At 31.6% G+C, this 18,524-nt stretch overlaps 1 protein-coding gene across 12 annotated transcripts in view; it reads right to left on the bottom strand.

Annotated features, from left to right (window-relative positions):
• LOC143245011 (golgin subfamily A member 1-like) overlaps positions 1–18,524 on the bottom strand; it is a 93,204-nt gene that overhangs the window by 14,781 nt on the left and 59,899 nt on the right. For all 12 annotated transcript variants that reach the window (XR_013025427.1, XR_013025426.1, XM_076490743.1 and 9 more), the window contains 7 exons: positions 15,836–15,988; positions 13,300–13,395; positions 10,775–10,864; positions 5,443–5,545; positions 4,359–4,507; positions 2,078–2,188; positions 863–1,117 (listed from right to left, as the gene is read on the bottom strand). Coding sequence is in view for 10 of the 12 variants with exons in the window: in XM_076490743.1 (XP_076346858.1) it covers positions 863–1,117; positions 2,078–2,188; positions 4,359–4,507; positions 5,443–5,545; positions 10,775–10,864; positions 13,300–13,395; positions 15,836–15,988 (957 nt within the window). In the remaining 2 variants the exon portion in view is untranslated. The remainder of the gene's footprint in view (positions 1–862; positions 1,118–2,077; positions 2,189–4,358; positions 4,508–5,442; positions 5,546–10,774; positions 10,865–13,299; positions 13,396–15,835; positions 15,989–18,524) is intronic.

Below are 18,524 nucleotides of genomic sequence, written 5' to 3'. Positions count from 1 at the left end.
ATATCATATTCTTCACAGTGTATCAACAATATTAGTTAAATTAAATGTTTTATTCTTTTTAAAATACTTGTAATTGGTAGGTAATGAGATTACGATTTGTATGAGAGGCTGTTTCAAGTAGACCTTAAGCTAACCTCTTGCCTTAACCCATCACTTTTGTCTTGGAAGACATATGGTGATTTTTCAAGGTGTTTGTAAAGAAAAAAGGTGTAAAATATGGTATATTGTAAAACACATAGAACATAGCTTAATCATGTGCTTTACTTATCATCTAATGATCTTGAAATGTGAAATACAGAGAATGGAATAACATAGTATTGAAATTGATACCTTTGATTAGGATTTGCTAAAAGTTTTACAAGTGAGATTTAACATGTGAAGATGCTGTTTTTTAAAGAAAACAGACTAGAAAATGTTCAGATACCAACCATTTATGGCAAAACTAGTGCTAAAGTGTTGAAAAAAAACTATTTTCTAAGTGGACCCTTATTTGTGGTCTCAAATGTACTTTGGAATTTTTAAAAATTAAATTTCTCTTCAAATTTAATTAAAAATACAATTTAGTACAAATAATTGAATGTTATGCTACTATTTACAAAAATAAAATATAACATCTAATAAAAAATAAGTATTATTTTTTGCAATTCTCAAATGTGATTTTACCCTAAGGATAAAACAAAATGGTCCCAGCAAGTAAGGGGTTAAATAAACAAAAAAAGAATACTAGTTCAGAAAACAATGAAATGGACTTAAACATAACTGAAAATTTCTCATTCACATTTTTTTTTTCTGTCTGTCAAATTTAGTACTTTAATGACAAACATCTTTTAACATTTTACTTAGATAACAATGTTTAACTGACCTCATACTCCCTGCAGGTCATGAATTTGAAGACAACATGCTTTAAATACTTGAAGTTGACATCATCATCATTATTCAGATCCAAATGGTTTTGTTGATGGCTGCAATCTTGAAATCCACGTACATTTATGTGGGAGGATGAGCCAATTTCTGTGGTGTCAGTTGTTTGGAAACCATCAATGTTTCTTTGAACCCGAAGTTCTTTCTGCAGAGTTTTCTTCATGTCTGTGATCCTCTGCTGCTGTAACTTAATGGTCTACAAATTTGAGAAAATATATTTAATAGCTGATTATAAATAATCTATTACATTCCCATGCTATACTAATAAGATGAATTAAAACTTTTTAGTTAATAAAAATAGAAACACTATGAAATTAAAAATGGGGATTATTTCTCCACTAAGAAAATTCTTCATGAATAAACCAACAAGTTCCTCAACCCATTAACAAACAAAGTAAATAAACTGTTTATACATTTTTTTCCACGATTAAGAGTGCATTATCTGTTACTATATAAATTATGACTTCCAGCAACTTTCAAAATGACAGAATTTACCTTCACAATTTCATTAGTTCTCTTTCACACAGTACAATGATTACTTGTGTTTCTTCTGACAAAAACTACAAAATATGTATTTCTTCTTGTTAAGCATGAAATATTAGGCAAGAGTATGTTTTATTGATAGTAGTTTGTATGATATCATAACATAATTTATTATATCAAAGTTAGTATGGTTATATTTCAATAATAAATTTGATTATTTTGCAATTTAATGCTCTCATATTTCTCAACCATACAGTTACAGAAGCAGGTGTAATAATAATAAATTAGTAGTCTTATTGTGATGTAATATTATACAAACTATTGAAAAGCAGATCACACCTTGTCAACCTAGACATTATGCACTATGCCATTACTTGTTTAGTAAATGACTAATATACAAATTTGAATCCAGGCTTTATGTAAACCCACTGGATCTCATGAGTCCTGATGGTAAGTAATGTGTGCAGCATTCCATTATATACTCTTCTGGTTATATAACAACTAGAACTGGTTAACAGGTCATGGCTACTTAAATGAAGCAACTTAACTTGTATATTTCTAGCAGAGTTCATCTGTAGTTTTTTCATTTTTAAATTCACAAAACTTTACTTTCCCATTTCATAAAATACATTACTTAAGCATATAAAGCAACAGGTTAATTTAAAACATTCACCTTGGTTTTCTCAGTTAGTTGCACTTTAAGGTCTTCTACAACTGATTTTAGTTCTGAAACTCTGGTTGAATTTTCCACATTCTCTGTGACTTGCTTCTCTAACTCAGTGATCTGATAATTAACAGTAAATACAGTAATACTAAAATAAATTATGATAAAATAAAACTTATGTTTTCCTTAATCCTTATTTATGAATTTTCAGGATTTTTTTCAGTAAAATAGGGCTAAATTTAGTACTAAAGCATAACTGTTCAAAATACCTTTAGTTTACATCTATACAAACAATGGTGTGATGTAAAGATAGCCTGACAATTCTACTGAGCCATTAGTATATACTTATAGATATCAGCATATATGAGGTCCATGTAGTTTAAAAAAAAATATGAATTAATGGAAATAAAAATGTTTGTAAAGCATTCTCTGATAATTACAATAAGGATAAATCAAACACATTATTGTAATATCTGTAAATCATGCTAAGTGATGAGTATAGTATAGTAATAAGGCACATGTTTGAAAAGATACAGAGTTCTGAAATTACTATTTAATAAACTTTTTATTTGATTAAAAACGATCAATTCAAAAAAAGAATTAAATATACATGACATTGAAACTAAATGTAAAACAATTTCACACTGATGGCATTTTGTCATTTTATATACTTATGTTGAAAAAAAAATATATGGCACAGTTACTTATTTCTCTGACACAAAACATTCTTGACAGTCACACTGAACTGACTCTAACACAGATGTATGACAATTACCACTTAGAAACAGCAAGAAATCAAATACAGACTTACAGAATATATGACATTGACCGTTAAGGTGAGAAACAATTAAACTTTGAATACAGCCACACAAAATGAAGGACACAGATTGTTTAACATTTGAAAATTGGCAGTTAAACACTCAATACAGCAGTACAGCACAGTAATGCAGATTTTGTATGAAACCTACTGCTAAGCTACAATTCAGGACTAGTACACAACATTAACTAAAGACTAGAATACAATCTTGTACAGTACAGATTTTGCATGAAATAGTACAAATATCCAAACGTAGTACAGTATTTTGAGCAAGCTGAAACAATAATACAAATGGTAATCAAGAGTTACCAAAATAAGCACAAGTGCCTTGAATAAGACTACCACATATGCATGAGATACTTAAAGGAAGTCAACACTAAACATTATGAAACATAACTGAATATTTTTTATTATCTATGTAACAAAAACATCACCATTCCTACCAATAAAGTTAGAAACAATTTAATAATAATTCATAAAAAAAGTTGTTTTAATTTTATTTAAAAAAAACAACACTCACACCTTCAGGTACTGAGGTACATAAACATGGTCAATGCAACACAGAAACACTAAAAGAGTTATCAGATGGGTGCCCATTATGAAACACAATGACATATTCCAATAATTACCATGGATACTCAAGTTACAAAACTCACACTCCTACTTCCTAGCCAATGTAAAAAATAGCTAACAACAAAGGATTGATAAATTTTATTCAGTATGGGTCTTAAATACATTAAGAAGCAATTAAACAAACAGAGCCAAATTAGCAAAGAAAGAATTTCACTATTTACCATCAGCATTTATTCTAACCACAAAAACAAAATTAAAGATTTCAGTGAAAAATAATGAAAACTTTGACTTGAGTAACCTGTGTGCTACTCTTAAATTTTTAAGTTACAAAATAATTTCCTCAGTAATATCCAGATCTTTTAAGTGAAATTACACTAGGTTATTGCTTTGAGTTAGCACACATAAATGTTTTGATAGTAAAACTATCCTAAAATATATACACTCAAATTCTCACAAACTGTCATTTTTTATTTCACAACAATTTTACAATGGTAAAAGTATCAAATATATAACTTTCATGCTCAACAAATTCTTACAAACTGTCCTTTTCTTTACCTCACAATACTTTTACAATTTAGAAATGATGTCATTCAGCATATAAAAAAAATTACCTATAGTAGGTAGTTTTACTCTACAATTTGAATTTGTTTGAATTTCAATGATAATGAACACCACTACAAAATAATTTAGAAAAAATGTTATACATTTGCTTTAAGTATTTTTCAATTTTCTTGCTTTAAATTTTTTCTGCAAAAATAACTGTTATAACCTTATAATTTTCATTGAATATTTCAAGAATTGAAAGCAAAATTTATTTAAAGCTTATTACTATGTAAGAAAAATTCGACACTAAAACCAAGATGATGAAACAAACTGATTGAATATCTAAACATGTCACACCTTTTCTCTCGTTACTTGTAGTTCAACTATTGTTTTATCTCCTTCTTCTCTCTCTTTTTCTCGTAGTATTTTTTCTTCTTCAAGTTCTTGTCGTAGAAGTTCTAGCTGATTTGAATATTCTGCACTCTTCATCATCAGATCATCCTTCTCTGAACATAGTTCAAGGTTGATTAATAAAATTATTATGTCATTATTAGACTGATCAGAATATTAATAGCATAATAAAGCAATTATAAGTTATTGGAGAACTATATCTTCATTATACTGATCAAACCTTTCTTTTGTGAACTTTTAAAGTTTAAAGGATCTGTTTCCAGGTATGGTAATTACATTTAAACAATTCTTTTTTAATTATCTTTCAAGTATATTAAAAAAAAAGAAGCATAACATTCAAGGAGAAAACAGTAATACTAATCAACTGACTACATATCATAGGTCACAACATACTGTTGTTTTTGTTCTCTGAAGTAGGATACACAGAAAAAGTATTCAAGTATGGAAGATAGTATACAGCAGATAACTCCAATTTTCAATCTTCTGTATTACTTACTGATGAAAACAGATCCAGTTTATAGAAATCTAAAATCTTCTCTAATATTCCTATCAACCATGCAAATAAAAACAAAACTGTCACAAAATTCGTAGATATTTTACTAAAGAAAATTGCAGGATTCTTGATCCTGAAGTGCAGAGTTCAACTTGTATTTTTCTACAATTTTAAGTCATCAAGCACGCTCAGAAGTGGAAATTGCAACATTCATGGGTCTCACATGGCATGATGTTTACAAAGGCTAGAATGGAACATAAATAAAAGAAACTTTTTGTTTGCATGATGTTTCTAAATTATGCCACTCGTTTTATGGGGAATTTCCTTTAAACAATTTAAATTTCTGGACTTTTTCAGGATCAAACTTAAAAACAGCTGTTTTTTCAGGATTTCTGCAACCTGAAATTTTTAGGCTCTATTTTTCATGACTTTTCAGGACTAAAAGGACATGTGGAGACCCTGACAACAGAAACAATTTTATTTAACAGTATAAAGCTAACATGTTACTTAAAACAATTCTGATATATTACCACCAACCTTGTGCTGTATTGTGCAATTCAACTTCTCGCTCCTTAAGAACTTTCTGGATGTCTTCAAGAGAATGCAAGTGAGATGTTATCTTTTCTTCTAATTCCTGAACCTACATTCAAAATGCATAAGATGTATGAAAAAAAATTGCAGGAAGAAAGTAATCAAATCCCAAGCCATCTTAACACTATGTAAATAACTAACATGACTGCTTATCTAATATTTGGCAGAAATACCTTGTTAAATCCCTTCAGTATGTAACAATTTCCAATTTATTCCTGAAAAAGGCAGATTACTGGATTTCCTGTTTTACATGTTACTCTTAAGTATCCTGTAATACAAGTTAATTTATTCTGACAGTGAAGCACACTAGCAATGTTTGGTCATACTTCATATGTCTGAAATACTTGTAGCAGAACATAATACAAAGATAGTTTGCAAAATATTTTCATATATAGTTAGAAGAAAGAAGTGGAAAATATAATCATGTTTTAAAATGGCATAGCTTTAAAAGATCAGTGTCAGTTCAATTTTTCATGTAACATCTATTTTTAATTTACTGAACAAACAGTCATCATTAGGTGAAGGTTTAAAGATCATATCACTAGCATTAAATATTAGACAGAAAAACATAATCAAGTACATTAAGGCAAATTAATAAACAATGGTTAATCACTTATACCAATACTCAATTTTTATAGAATTGGAAGTTTACATCTTCCTAAACTGAAAACGTATTTATGATAAATACTTGTCTCCTCAACTAAAAAGTTTTCTCAGCTTGTTCCATCCTTTATCAGTGCAAATTTCTGGTTGCCACTAGCTTTAATATTCCCACTTATTTCTGTATCCTAAAATGGAAATAACTATGCAGCAACCCTTCATCAATAAGAAACCAGACCAAACCAGAAGTGTGGAGAATAGGTGGGAAATGCAAAAACAGGTACCTATCAGAAATACACTAAGTTTAGAAAAATGTTATACTTTTAAAATGATATCTTCTCTCACAAAAAGCTAGAATGTCATGGAGTGTTAGTGAGAAGATAAACTCCCTTTAGAAATTACCAAAAGTAAAACCATGTGGTACAAGATGAAATTAAAAACAACACACGTGTGGGAGACTGTACCACTTCTGAACCAGGTATGCTCTTTGCCCATTTGTAATATTGCTAAAAGAGCAGTAACATTGAGGAACACTAAGAAAAAAATATGAAAACAAAGTAACCCCCTAGTGAAGAGTGGATGGGGTGTGGCAGACCATAAATGAGAGTTTGACATCAACCAACACCTGGTGGTATCTGGAACTGCATGTCAGGCTTGCAGTAGGAAGATGGTTCTCCACATTTCATCTCAAAAAAAGTATCAGTAGTGAAAAAGGAGCTTTCATACTAAGAATCTGTCTTCACTTCCAACAAAACCAACATCAGATCCACTGGGAACCAAAATTTGGCATATGATAGGAAGGTGGAGAGCCTAGATGGGTGTTCCTCTCTAGTTCAAAGCCTGGTAGCATTGGGAATTTTTCATCTACTCCATGTAGGAAAAGGTTATGCAGCCCTATACATGTGGAAATTCAGGTGTCTCATCCAGTCACAACCAACACAAGATCCACTGGGTGATATACAGCAGACAGTAAAAAAAGGGACCACAATTTGGGGTTATATCTCCAGTCAAAATGTGGCAGTATTGGGAATTTATAGTGCAGGAGGGCAGAATGCAAATACAGGCAAGGACTTATGTGGCCAGTCTAGATTCAACCAACTACTGCTCCCCAGGAACTGACATCTGATGAAAAAAGGGTACCTCAGCCAAAGTGGAACACAACTACAACAGATGGTGGAGTGTTTCATCCAACATCTGGCAGCACCTATAATTATACATTAGGTCCATGGTAGGAAAAGTGTCATGCCATTTACACCAGCAGAATGCCAACACCCTACTTTCAAGTGAGTGGTACTGAGCATACATACAAAAACAAACATCTATGGTCCACCATTTCAGTGGCTACAAATTGATACATGGTAAAGACTTCCATACTCCACTATAAAAAGGAGGGAAAAATGTGTTAGAGAGTCCAGAAAATAACAGCACAAGAGACAGTGTAATGGCAATCATAATGTATAATTTTGAAAAAGAAGGTGATGGGGTTGATTCAACCAACACTTGGTGGCATCTGGAAATGTATATCAGATCGATGGTTGAAAGAGCCTCAATGATATAGATCAGAGATGAGCAGCAATTCCCGTTTACTCTAACCATTCTAGTCTATGAGACAAACATTTTTATGAGGCGACAAACTGCAAAGGATATCTATGAGTGGTTTTGCAAAGCATCTCATCTCAAAGGTATGTGTTACAATACTGTATGTAGATATATAGAGGATACATTAACACAGTCAATCAACCAACACCTGGTGGCATCTGGAATTATACATCAGGTCTGTGATAGAAAAAAAACTTAATATCACATCTAAAAGGTAGTAACTTCAAGGAAAGGTGATTTAAAAAAAAACAAAGACAAAAGATCCAGCAGAGAACAGGGAAGAGCAAGAAGGACCACATAGAGATGTAAATTCATAAGAAAAGAGGATGGGGAGAACAGGAAATATAAAAGAACAAAAAACATGAATAAGATTGGCAATTGGAAAACACAAGCACAGTTGTTATGCAGATAACACTGCCTACATCTTACAACAGATGAAATCAGAATGCCCTGTTAAAAAAAAACCAAAGCAAAAAAGGATGGCATAAGAGGAACCACAGGAGGGGGAGGAAGACAATATCAGGACAGATTAAAAGCAGTACACAGGTAAATCTCCATGAAGGAAGAACAAACACGACAGAAAATGAAGGAAGTTATAATGAAAATTTGGCCCTTCAAGTGAGAGACTGGAAAAAGCCATGTGTGCAGACAAGATGCAGGTATGGTCAGATGACACACTCAACAGTGTGGCTGATGAAAAAGCATCAGAGATAAAGGAACAGACAGGGAGACAATGTCTAAACTTGGCACAGTAGTGAAAACTATGTGTTAGCCAGCCAATACATAAAAACCAGTGGAACACTACACAGTGTGGTCTGAACTATGAAGAACATGCAGAAGTAAAGAATATGAGGATATATATAGATATCAAACATACTAATTCCAGCTGAGAGCACTGATTGTTCCTGTCAGAGGATGAGAAATATGATGAAAATTGGAAATGTTGTTTACTGAAAAAATTGGCAAAATCATTCAAATCTGGACATCCCACAGAGCACTGGATACCTCAAAAATGGGTAAATATGAAGACCACAGACCACTCCCCACAGAGAGAATCTTTTTGAAATAGGATAACCAAGCTGCAACCAGAGTGCTCCATACCTAGTGATGTATGAAATGAAGCAAAGCCTGATGAACAGCAAGGTCCAAGAGATTAATATAGAAAGAGAAGTCAGAAAGGGACCCCTGAGATAAAACCTCCTGAGTGCTGAGATACACTTCCCAACCGAAAAGAGAAGCACCTATAAAAGGTGACATTCTAAATGACGAAGAAAAACACCCATGTTAGTACTGTTCTGATGTAACTGCTAGTCTGTAAGAGAGGGAGGGAGGGTAAAATGGGTAACTCACAATCCCAAATGAGGTTCTATTTGTCTATCAAAATCTGCTGATAATGATGCATTAGAGCATAACCACAAGGAACAAGTACTTTGTGAGAAGTTCTTGTTCCTTAAAGTGTGTGAAAATCTGTAACATTAGGAGAAGGAAGAATGAGATACTGCATACAAGATATTCCATTGCTTGCAACTGAAGTGGAGTATGTAGAGTCCAAAAGAGGAAGGGGTTGGAAAATTTTCAAAGGTGAAATAAAACATTGTGGTGTGAGGAAAAACCTCTTTACATTGACAAACCAATCACCATGACAATGTCCTGGAAATGAAACTGAGGATAGATGACTGAGTATTCTTGTGAAGAGGCAAGAAGCAGCTATATCTCTATAGAAGAGTGGAAAGAAAGGCTTCCAAATGAATCTGATGGGCAAAAAACTGGATCCTGAGGAGGAGGGAATGAAACAGTGTTTTGAAAAAATGATATACTGGACTTATTGAATGACTGTTAGAAAATATAGATTGACCACCAAAGACCCTCCCAAAAATGGACAAATTTAAAGAGTTTGGCTCCCACCAGCCCTAACCACAGATGAGTTATCAGAAAGAGACAAATACGGGAAAAGGTAATCAAATTATTGAGGTCCAATCCTAACTACAAGCTACACCAAATGCTGTGAGTCTAAGGGAAGTTGGAATGATGATAATCAAAAGCATGATCAACCACAGTATGTGGTGGTTGAGACATACCAATTCCTGTATGCAAATAAACCCCAATATCAGTGCAAGGAAAAAACACTAAATAATGAACTAAAAGCTAGTCCTTGAGAAGGTCAGAGGTGGAATATAGGAAGGAGGAAATATGGATAGAACATAACATACCTGAATAATTAAATCCACCAAAGAGGAAAGAGGTTTGGGCAAGTCACTTGAAATGAAACATGACTGAGAGGAATATTCAGGAGGGAGAGGAGATACTGTTCAAATTCAAAGGTTTTTGATCACTGAAAAGCATAAAAGAACAAACCTCAGTTTCTTCTGACTGTTACATAAAATTGGTCAACATCCAGTGAACAACAGCCATCACTTCATGGGCCAAAAATCATGGTTCTTACCCATTGGATATGGTCAGTAATATCACTGCAGCAGTTATAGTTGCAACCACCTGAAACTGTAAGTGCACAAATCATGAAAGTGAAAGAGGAGAGAAAACAAAATTATTCATAGCTCTCCTTAAAAGACCAAAGAACAATGTAATTAACTTAGAAAAATTTAGAAGATAAAACAGCCTGTGGATAAGTGAATTAAACCATAAGTAAAAAACATCTATTCAATAAGACTGCTGATTAAGAAGTGATTAAAAGCTGCAAGATTAGAGAGGGCATTAGTTACAACAAAGGTACTGTTACACTCCTATTGCAGAAGGTTGCTGCACAGTCATTTGCATGTTAGTAAACAGAAATAAGCAGGAGTATAGAGGCAAAGAAACAATTTGTGCCAATAGAGGGCAGTGTAAATTGAGATAGTAGTTTTGTGAGATGAAGTTATATATCGTACTAGAAAGAGCATTTCCTTTTAACTTACCTCACTGTCAAGCATTTTACTGCAAGACTTATGATTACTTTTAATTAATAATACTTTTTACAGATTATATACCCTTCTACTGACCTTTTAAAAATGTTAAGACCTTGTTTCTTATTTTTTTTAAGTTTTGAGTATTTGTTGATGTTTTTTAAATAGAATATCCTTACTGTGGCTGTCATCTTATTGTACTCCTCTCTGGATGATTGTATGTTATGACACAGGATTGCACACTCTTTTTCCTTCTTTCCTAATTCTCCCTAAGATATAATATTGCAGACACACAAGCAAACAGAAAATAATCTATCAGGTACTACTTCTGTACTTAGCATTTGAAATACATTCATACTAACAAATATACACAGTATTACAGCATAACTTTAAATTTTTCATATACATACAATAATGGGCATATTCATGTATTAATTTCACTATCTCCTTAACCTAAAATAGCTGTTTTATACTCATGAATCTTATTTTATAAAAAATAACAAGAGAAAATAAAATTTAAATAATGAATATAAACAAATAAATTACCATATCAAAAAACTGTATTTTAAATAAGAAAAAAATCAATAGACTTCATGACCTGAACTAAATTGTTAATATTTTACATATACATTTCACAGAACTTTTAAAGAAAATATAATGATATATACAAGTCAATCACCAAATGTTTAGTTAAAATATTAGGAAAGAAATGCTACAGTGAATAAAATACAGTTTTTGTTTTCTCTTAATAACTAATTTCATTTAGATATTCATAGAAAGAAACTTTGCTGAGAGATAAAATGTTTGTTTATATTGAGCAGTGTTGCTTCTAGGATTTTTCTCAAGTGGGTCAAATCCCCCACTAATTTCCAGAAAGTGGCCTATCCATGTAGTGAAGTAGGTACAAACTTCATGAGTTACAAGAGCATAACTTGATTAATTTTATTTGAAAAAACAGTAAATTGAATTATTGCAATTTGTTTCATTTGTGTTGAAAATATTTACAAATTACTGACAAAACTTATATTGCAGTTGTCTTCTCTACATCTTTTCCTTTACTTATGTCTATTTTTATATTGTTTAGATGGAAAAATGTAATTCTTTGAAAATTAACTGCTTCTTGAATGTTTTCATACCTTTCATTTTTCCCCGTTTTCAATGATCGACACCTCATAACATCAAAGATTTCTCCTAGAAAACCATATGGTGTCATAATGCAGCCAATCACATTTTTTGCATATCTAAATAAGCTAATTAGTTAATTAGTGTTTGGAAGTTTCTGGTTACAATTGCGATCTATCATTATAAAGAAATTGTTAACACATTTCAAAGGGCAGATGCACATACAAAAATAATTTAAATTCATACTTTTTTTTTTGTGTGTGAGCTCATATGCAGACAAATAAGTATTTAACATCAGTGACAATAAATATAGTGTACCTATGTATCCTAGAAGCAACACTGTAATAAATAACAAATTTCATACCAAAACTAAACTGAGATCTATAATAGCTGGATCAGTGATAGAGAATGCTGTTCAAATGAGATGTTTATGCCTTTAGGAAGACAGCACAGAATAGAAATTGTATGTAAAGAGAGATTTTTTATAGCAAAATAATTTTTAAGATTATCTTAACATCCATATCAGACGAATGTGTGTCTCTTCTCTCATACACACACACACGTGCATTTATATATGAAGGAATGTAATTCATTGCCATCCAATTCAAATATTTAATCTTAAGTATAAAGGTACAATCATATTTCAGTAAAACTACTTTGAATATTATCTAACATGCAGTACCATAAAAAGAAAAACACATGAAATTGTCAGTTACCACAAAGTGGTATGATTCTTAGTTTCAGCTACAAAAACTCTAGTGACATTTGAGACAAAATATAAATAACAACAGAGACCAAAAAACTACTTTTGTAAAAGTGAAGTTTTAAAGCATGTTCTTTCAAAACTAACTTTAGGGAACTGGAATAAAGGCAATACAGTCAGTATTTTCTTATCAAGATTTTTCTGAACATTTCTTACCGTACCTTTATTATGTAAACTTAGATCTTTAAAATAAATTGCTGTTTCTAAAAATATTCACCTAATTTTGATTCCTTAAAGCAGAAAAATAACATGAAAAAATTTCAACAATATCTTCAAGTCCTTAATAACAAAACAATATTAAAAAATGACATTTCAACTATGACACAAATTTGGGACTTTGGAATAAAATAGATTATAAAGTAGACTGTATCATACTATGTTATGGGTATGATACTTTTACAACTGATGCATTTTTAACAAAGTCTGTATCTTCAAATTAAAGTACTGAGTAAAAGAACCTAAATGAATTGATAACTTATACACAATAAAAATGAAGATATTTAAGTCAAATCTTTGTGTTTTTGACTGAGACATGATTCTGAGTGTGTAAACTTTCAACTTGAGACATCAAATTTATAATTTAAAACAGGGAGAATTTGTTCATTTGTAGTTAAGCACAAATTACACAATGAGCTGTTTGTGCTGTGCCTACCAACCTTTTGTTATGCCACTGGGGGTAAAGAAAAAAGAATTTTTTGCATCCATTATAAAAGGAAAACTTAAGATATATGTATAAAAATTTATGGCACTGTTATGCAAAGATCTATTACTTGAAAATTTTGTGCTTTTAGAATATAATTACCACCTTCAAATTCTTACCTTCAACTTTGTGTTTTCATCCTCTAAAGAAGTCATTTGTCTCTCTACTTCTATCTCTTTTTCTACATATTCTGTCTGAACTGCTACTAGTTCATTCTCATCATTAAAGAAAAAAAAGAACAATACTTTAAAAAGCATAAAGGAATATAAATCCCCTTAACTAAAACACACTTTGATCAAATCACTTAATATACTTTAAAACCACATAATTTCCTTGAAGAGTATTGTGCACAAATCCTATTCATTTCCCAATAAAGCTTGAAAGTCAATACAGAAACTAGTGTCAGTAAAACTAACCAACTAGCACCTCCAACAGTGTATTCACAAGTTTTGGGCTCACAGTCAGACGGCTGAGTTTGAAGCTGCCTATGTCATGCAATTGTATCTTTGAACAAGACACTTTACCTCATTTGTTTCAGCCTACCCAACTCTAAATAATGAGTAATTAGTTTTCAGCTTGGAGTTTACTTATGAAGAACTGTCATATCATTCATGATGAATGAATAACCATTCTCATCTGCCTGTGACATTGGAATTTGAAAGCATCAACCTTATGTGCCTTATAAATGCACATTAAGGACTTAACTTTGAAATCTTAACAGAAAATTTACAGCTGACCTGAAATTATTGTTAGCAAGAAACTTAAGGTAATATTACATGATGAAAGTGAGATATTTTTTGTAGTATATATTAAAATAATTACTTTCATAAAAAAACTAATTCAAAAAATGTGTAATCAATAAATAAAATATTTAATTATGAATACTTTTCAAGTATCTACTGAAACAACTTGGTATCAATTATGTTACTATAAATAAGGCCCATGAGTATACACTTTTCTAAACTATTTATAAACTAAATTGTAAAAATGCATCTCAAAATTACTGGTATAGGTATTAACACTTTTATCGATATGTAGAAAACAAAACTTCGACCTATCTAAGTCATCTCCAGGTTTACCTCTTTGTTAACCTGCAGATGACCTAGAAAGGTCGAAACGTTGTTTTCTGCTTATCGATAAAAGTGTTAATGCTGATAACAGCCATTCTGACACATTTTTATTTCAAGTGGGTTTCTAATCATCAAAAGTATAAACTAAATTGCTTAAAAGTTCATGATTTTGTTAATTTACAGTCCCAAATAACACAAGTCACCGAGAAATACAGCAAATCTTTCCTCTAATTACTGCTGAGGTTTCCTTACATGTCACTTAAAAACTGAATGATTCCACTCAGTTTTTTGTCAGATCATTATGAACTGGTAAATACTTAAAATCACTTATTATCTCTACAGCAGACAAATTTCTCCTTATGTTTTATCTTCTATCTGGTTCTTTTTTAGCAGCCAAGAGACTCATATTGGAAACCACAGTATACAAAAAGTATCAACATTTTCTTTAATTTTCATTAATCACAAGAAACAATAATTTTCATAGATGGACAACTTAGTAGAGTTGACTGCTGAAGTTCTTAAACATACAAGACACTTCTTATTGAAAACAAAATATGCAAACCTTGCTAGATGTCATGATATTTTACTTGGAAAACATTAAAGATCTATCCTAGTAAGCTTTTAATTCACACAAATTTGTTTTTCTCTTCCTTTGTATTTCTCAGTGCTTAAGATAAACATCTGATATAATGAATACTTTAATCCCTGAAATACATTGCAATGGTGAAAATTTACATAATTTCACATTTTAGCAACTTTTTGTTTGTCATTCAACATCTAGTATTTTGGTGCTCTTAAATACAAAACTTTCCTTATCCCTGTATTAACACTCCATTAACAGCCATTACAGGAAATTACAGCAAAAATCCAAAACAGAGTTGCATGCATTGGTGATTTCAATTGATAAAATTAAATTGGTGTAATTTTCAGTTCAACAATAATCTCATATTACAGGTAACTGTTACACAGTAAATGCTGTATAAATAATTTGTAAATTTTTATTTCCCTCACTACATATTAGAAAAAATTTGTAAACTACATAGAGGCCTAATCTCTATTTTATATGTTATTCCATCAGCAGTATGTTATAGTTTTGTTGATGCAAAGTTATTTAATACTGCTTGGAGCACAAACCAAACAAGATAACATAGGAGTGTGACTGAATACTGAAATACAAAAAATTTGCAGGATTTGATGTAAGAAACAAATAACATAAACAGTTGTATAACTAAGTAATCAGTTTATTGTAAGAATTAATTTTTAAATTTGTGTTTATTAATAATACAGGTTTTTGTTTTTTTCATACTGGTAGTTACAAACACCTACATGAACAATTTATGTCTTAGCAAATAGTAAGTATATTTGGTACTTACAGTTGTTTATTTGTAATGTATTTTTTATCCACAAATATACACATTTATGTGGATAAGCATTTTTTCTGGAGTACTATATTTCATGTTTCAGCACAATGTATGTTGTTAGCAGAAACAAAAAGTACAAGAGATCTATAGAGATGACTTTGAGACACAACAAGCCAATCCCATTTGGGAGTTCGTATATTCTATCAAATAATAAGAAATATTACTATTCTCCTATGTGCTTCATCATTTTCTTTCTCTCTTTCCTCCACCATCTTTGAAAAGTTAGACTCTAACTGTAAGATCTGACTGTTTAATTCCTGTTGTTTTATCTGGGAATCTAATATTAGCTTTTTGACTTCTTCTTCATTTTGGAGTTTCTGCAAAAACAAAACAAAACACAAATCTTGTTTGTCTATTTTTTTAGTGTCAATTAAACCAGAAAAAAACACTTTAAGGCTATAGATAAATTTAAACAAAACAGCTTCATTTCATAACTAAATTTATTACCTATTTTAACTGGTTTTTGATATTGAAAATAAAACTGTTTGTCTCATTTCTAGTTTGCTGAATAAAAAAATTCAACCTTCTGCTTACCAGTCCAGTTAATTAAATTTACTTGAAGCCTGCCAAGGAAAAATTATTTCTAAATATGTATTACTCTGTAAAACAAAACATTAAACTTTAAAAATATTTTTTCAGTTAAGTATATAATAATAGTTATAAAATTGAGTTGTAAAGTTTTAAATTTGTATAAGTTATTATTCATTACTAAGAAACTAGTCTTAAAACATTTAAACATTATATAAGCCCACAGTTAATTCTGAAGATAATTTAACTGAAACAATATAATACCAGAAAAAAACAACAACTACCTTTTATCTCACTTTGGTTTTATAAAAATACCCATTTTTAAAGATAGTCCATACTTTTACAGTAGTATGTTGCACTTTATATAGGTTTTAATGTAACAAGTTTTTAGCTGTAGAAAAACAGTAAACACAAAGAAAACACAAGTTCATTTTCATTGTAAAAGAAGTTAACACCTTCCTAAACTGAAAATGTATTCCCAATAATAATTACTTCTGCTGACAACATAGCAAATTTTTAACATTGGTATTGCCAATCTGAGCATTGGTCTTGCATGTTCCAGTCTTTTATACTCCATTTGAATGCCCTTGGCAATATCTAATTTGCAAATTTCTCCATCCTTGTCGCTGTGCCCTTTATTATAGTTTCATATATAAGCACCTCACTAAGATAATAATTTTTTCGAGACATACTGGTTCCTAGTGGGTAGGCAGAGCAGAAAAGTTTCAGTGGAGATAAGTATCATTAGAAATACATTTTCAACAGGAAAATATTAACTCCCAAAACATATTTACCATCAGCTGAAAATAGAGCTAGAATTCCACACTGAGAAAAAGGAGGGGGCCAATGCAGGCACGATCTATAGAGTAAGCATCTGCATAGAACAGTTGTGTACCAAAATAAGTGGCACGCAAATAAGGTAACCATGCTACATTTAGAACTGGTATGCTCTTCACCTGTAACTCAACTCCTGCATCAAGGGTGGAACAGTACATGAGTAATCATCATTATATGCCAGCCCCAACCAGACAGCTAAGATTCCACAACTTGGGGTTGGAATTAAGGGGTCTTGGTCCCTATATCTCACATTGGTAGCTAGGGCAATTGGACCACAATGCTACAGATATATATATATACTTTTGATTGGATCCCAACCTATAGTCATAGAGTGATGCATTTTGAAGCACCAAAACCATAAGACAGTAAGCAATGTAGAAGTACACAAACTTTCTCCTCCATCTGAAGAAGTCTGAAAGGCAACATTTCAAACCCAGAATGATGGGACTGTAGATGCTGTACTTAACCAAAGGAACATAACTCATCCAATAAGCTCCCACAGAGGCTGGTGCCACTCTACCAACATCTGGTAAAAATACTGTCCTCTTCTACAAGAATGGAAGAATACATTCAAACACTCTGGAGGAAAAGCCTCTGGTCCACCACCACAGTGGGTGTGGTAAGGGCTCCATAGCTCCACAAATAAAACTTGGGTGATAATGCATGTTAGGAGTTCTGAGAAATGGTGCAATGTTTGTAGAAGAAAACTGACCCCAATATATTCAATTAGATAATTGGTAAATACAGACAGAAATCCCTTTAGGTTTACCCATGATAATCTACAATAATATGGTAATACCATTTGATAAGTGCCTAAACTGTCTTGTGGAACACCTTATTCCTACAGAACATGTTACAACCAGTAGGAAGAATTATCAAATCAATTGTTTATGTAACACTGGATTGAAAGAAGCACACCTATCTTGGTAATAGCTGCCACAAAATGGGATCCAGAAGCAAGATGTTAGAGACTTTGGAAAATAAAGAAACAAGATTATGATAAAAGTATCCTCTCTTCCTCATAATTCAGCAAAGGTTAAAAATGGTCATGAGGGGAAACTTCTAATAGAAAGGTGCCTGAGTTTGTAAAGGATGTGAAAGAAAAGTACTGGGAGAAATCTGAATACTGTAAAAATTACCTCACTGGATAAATTAAATGGTCAGCCAAAAAACAAGTATGCTGAATCTGATAAGAAGCAACTTGGAAGATATTTACTCATAAAGAACAAAATAAGCAAAACAGAAAGATGGGAATCTATCTCTATGGAAATAGGGAAAATCAAGGGAAACTGAAAGGCCCCAATGAATTGTTGAGATAATAACCACAAAAGGAGGTAAAGTGGGTCACATAACACTTCCAGGCCTGACAGGTCAAGACATATTATCAGATTACAATCGATTGCAGAGATGAGATATAGGTGATAAAAGAATAGCAGAAATGGATATATTTCCTTCCCTATAAATAAAAGACCTATCAGGATATAGCAG

Source organism: Tachypleus tridentatus, chromosome 2, assembly GCF_004210375.1.
Source record: "Tachypleus tridentatus isolate NWPU-2018 chromosome 2, ASM421037v1, whole genome shotgun sequence".
Lineage (NCBI taxonomy): Eukaryota > Metazoa > Arthropoda > Merostomata > Xiphosura > Limulidae > Tachypleus > Tachypleus tridentatus.
Note: the sequence above shows the minus strand (reverse complement) of the source record. Positions and strands in the feature narration are given on the sequence as shown.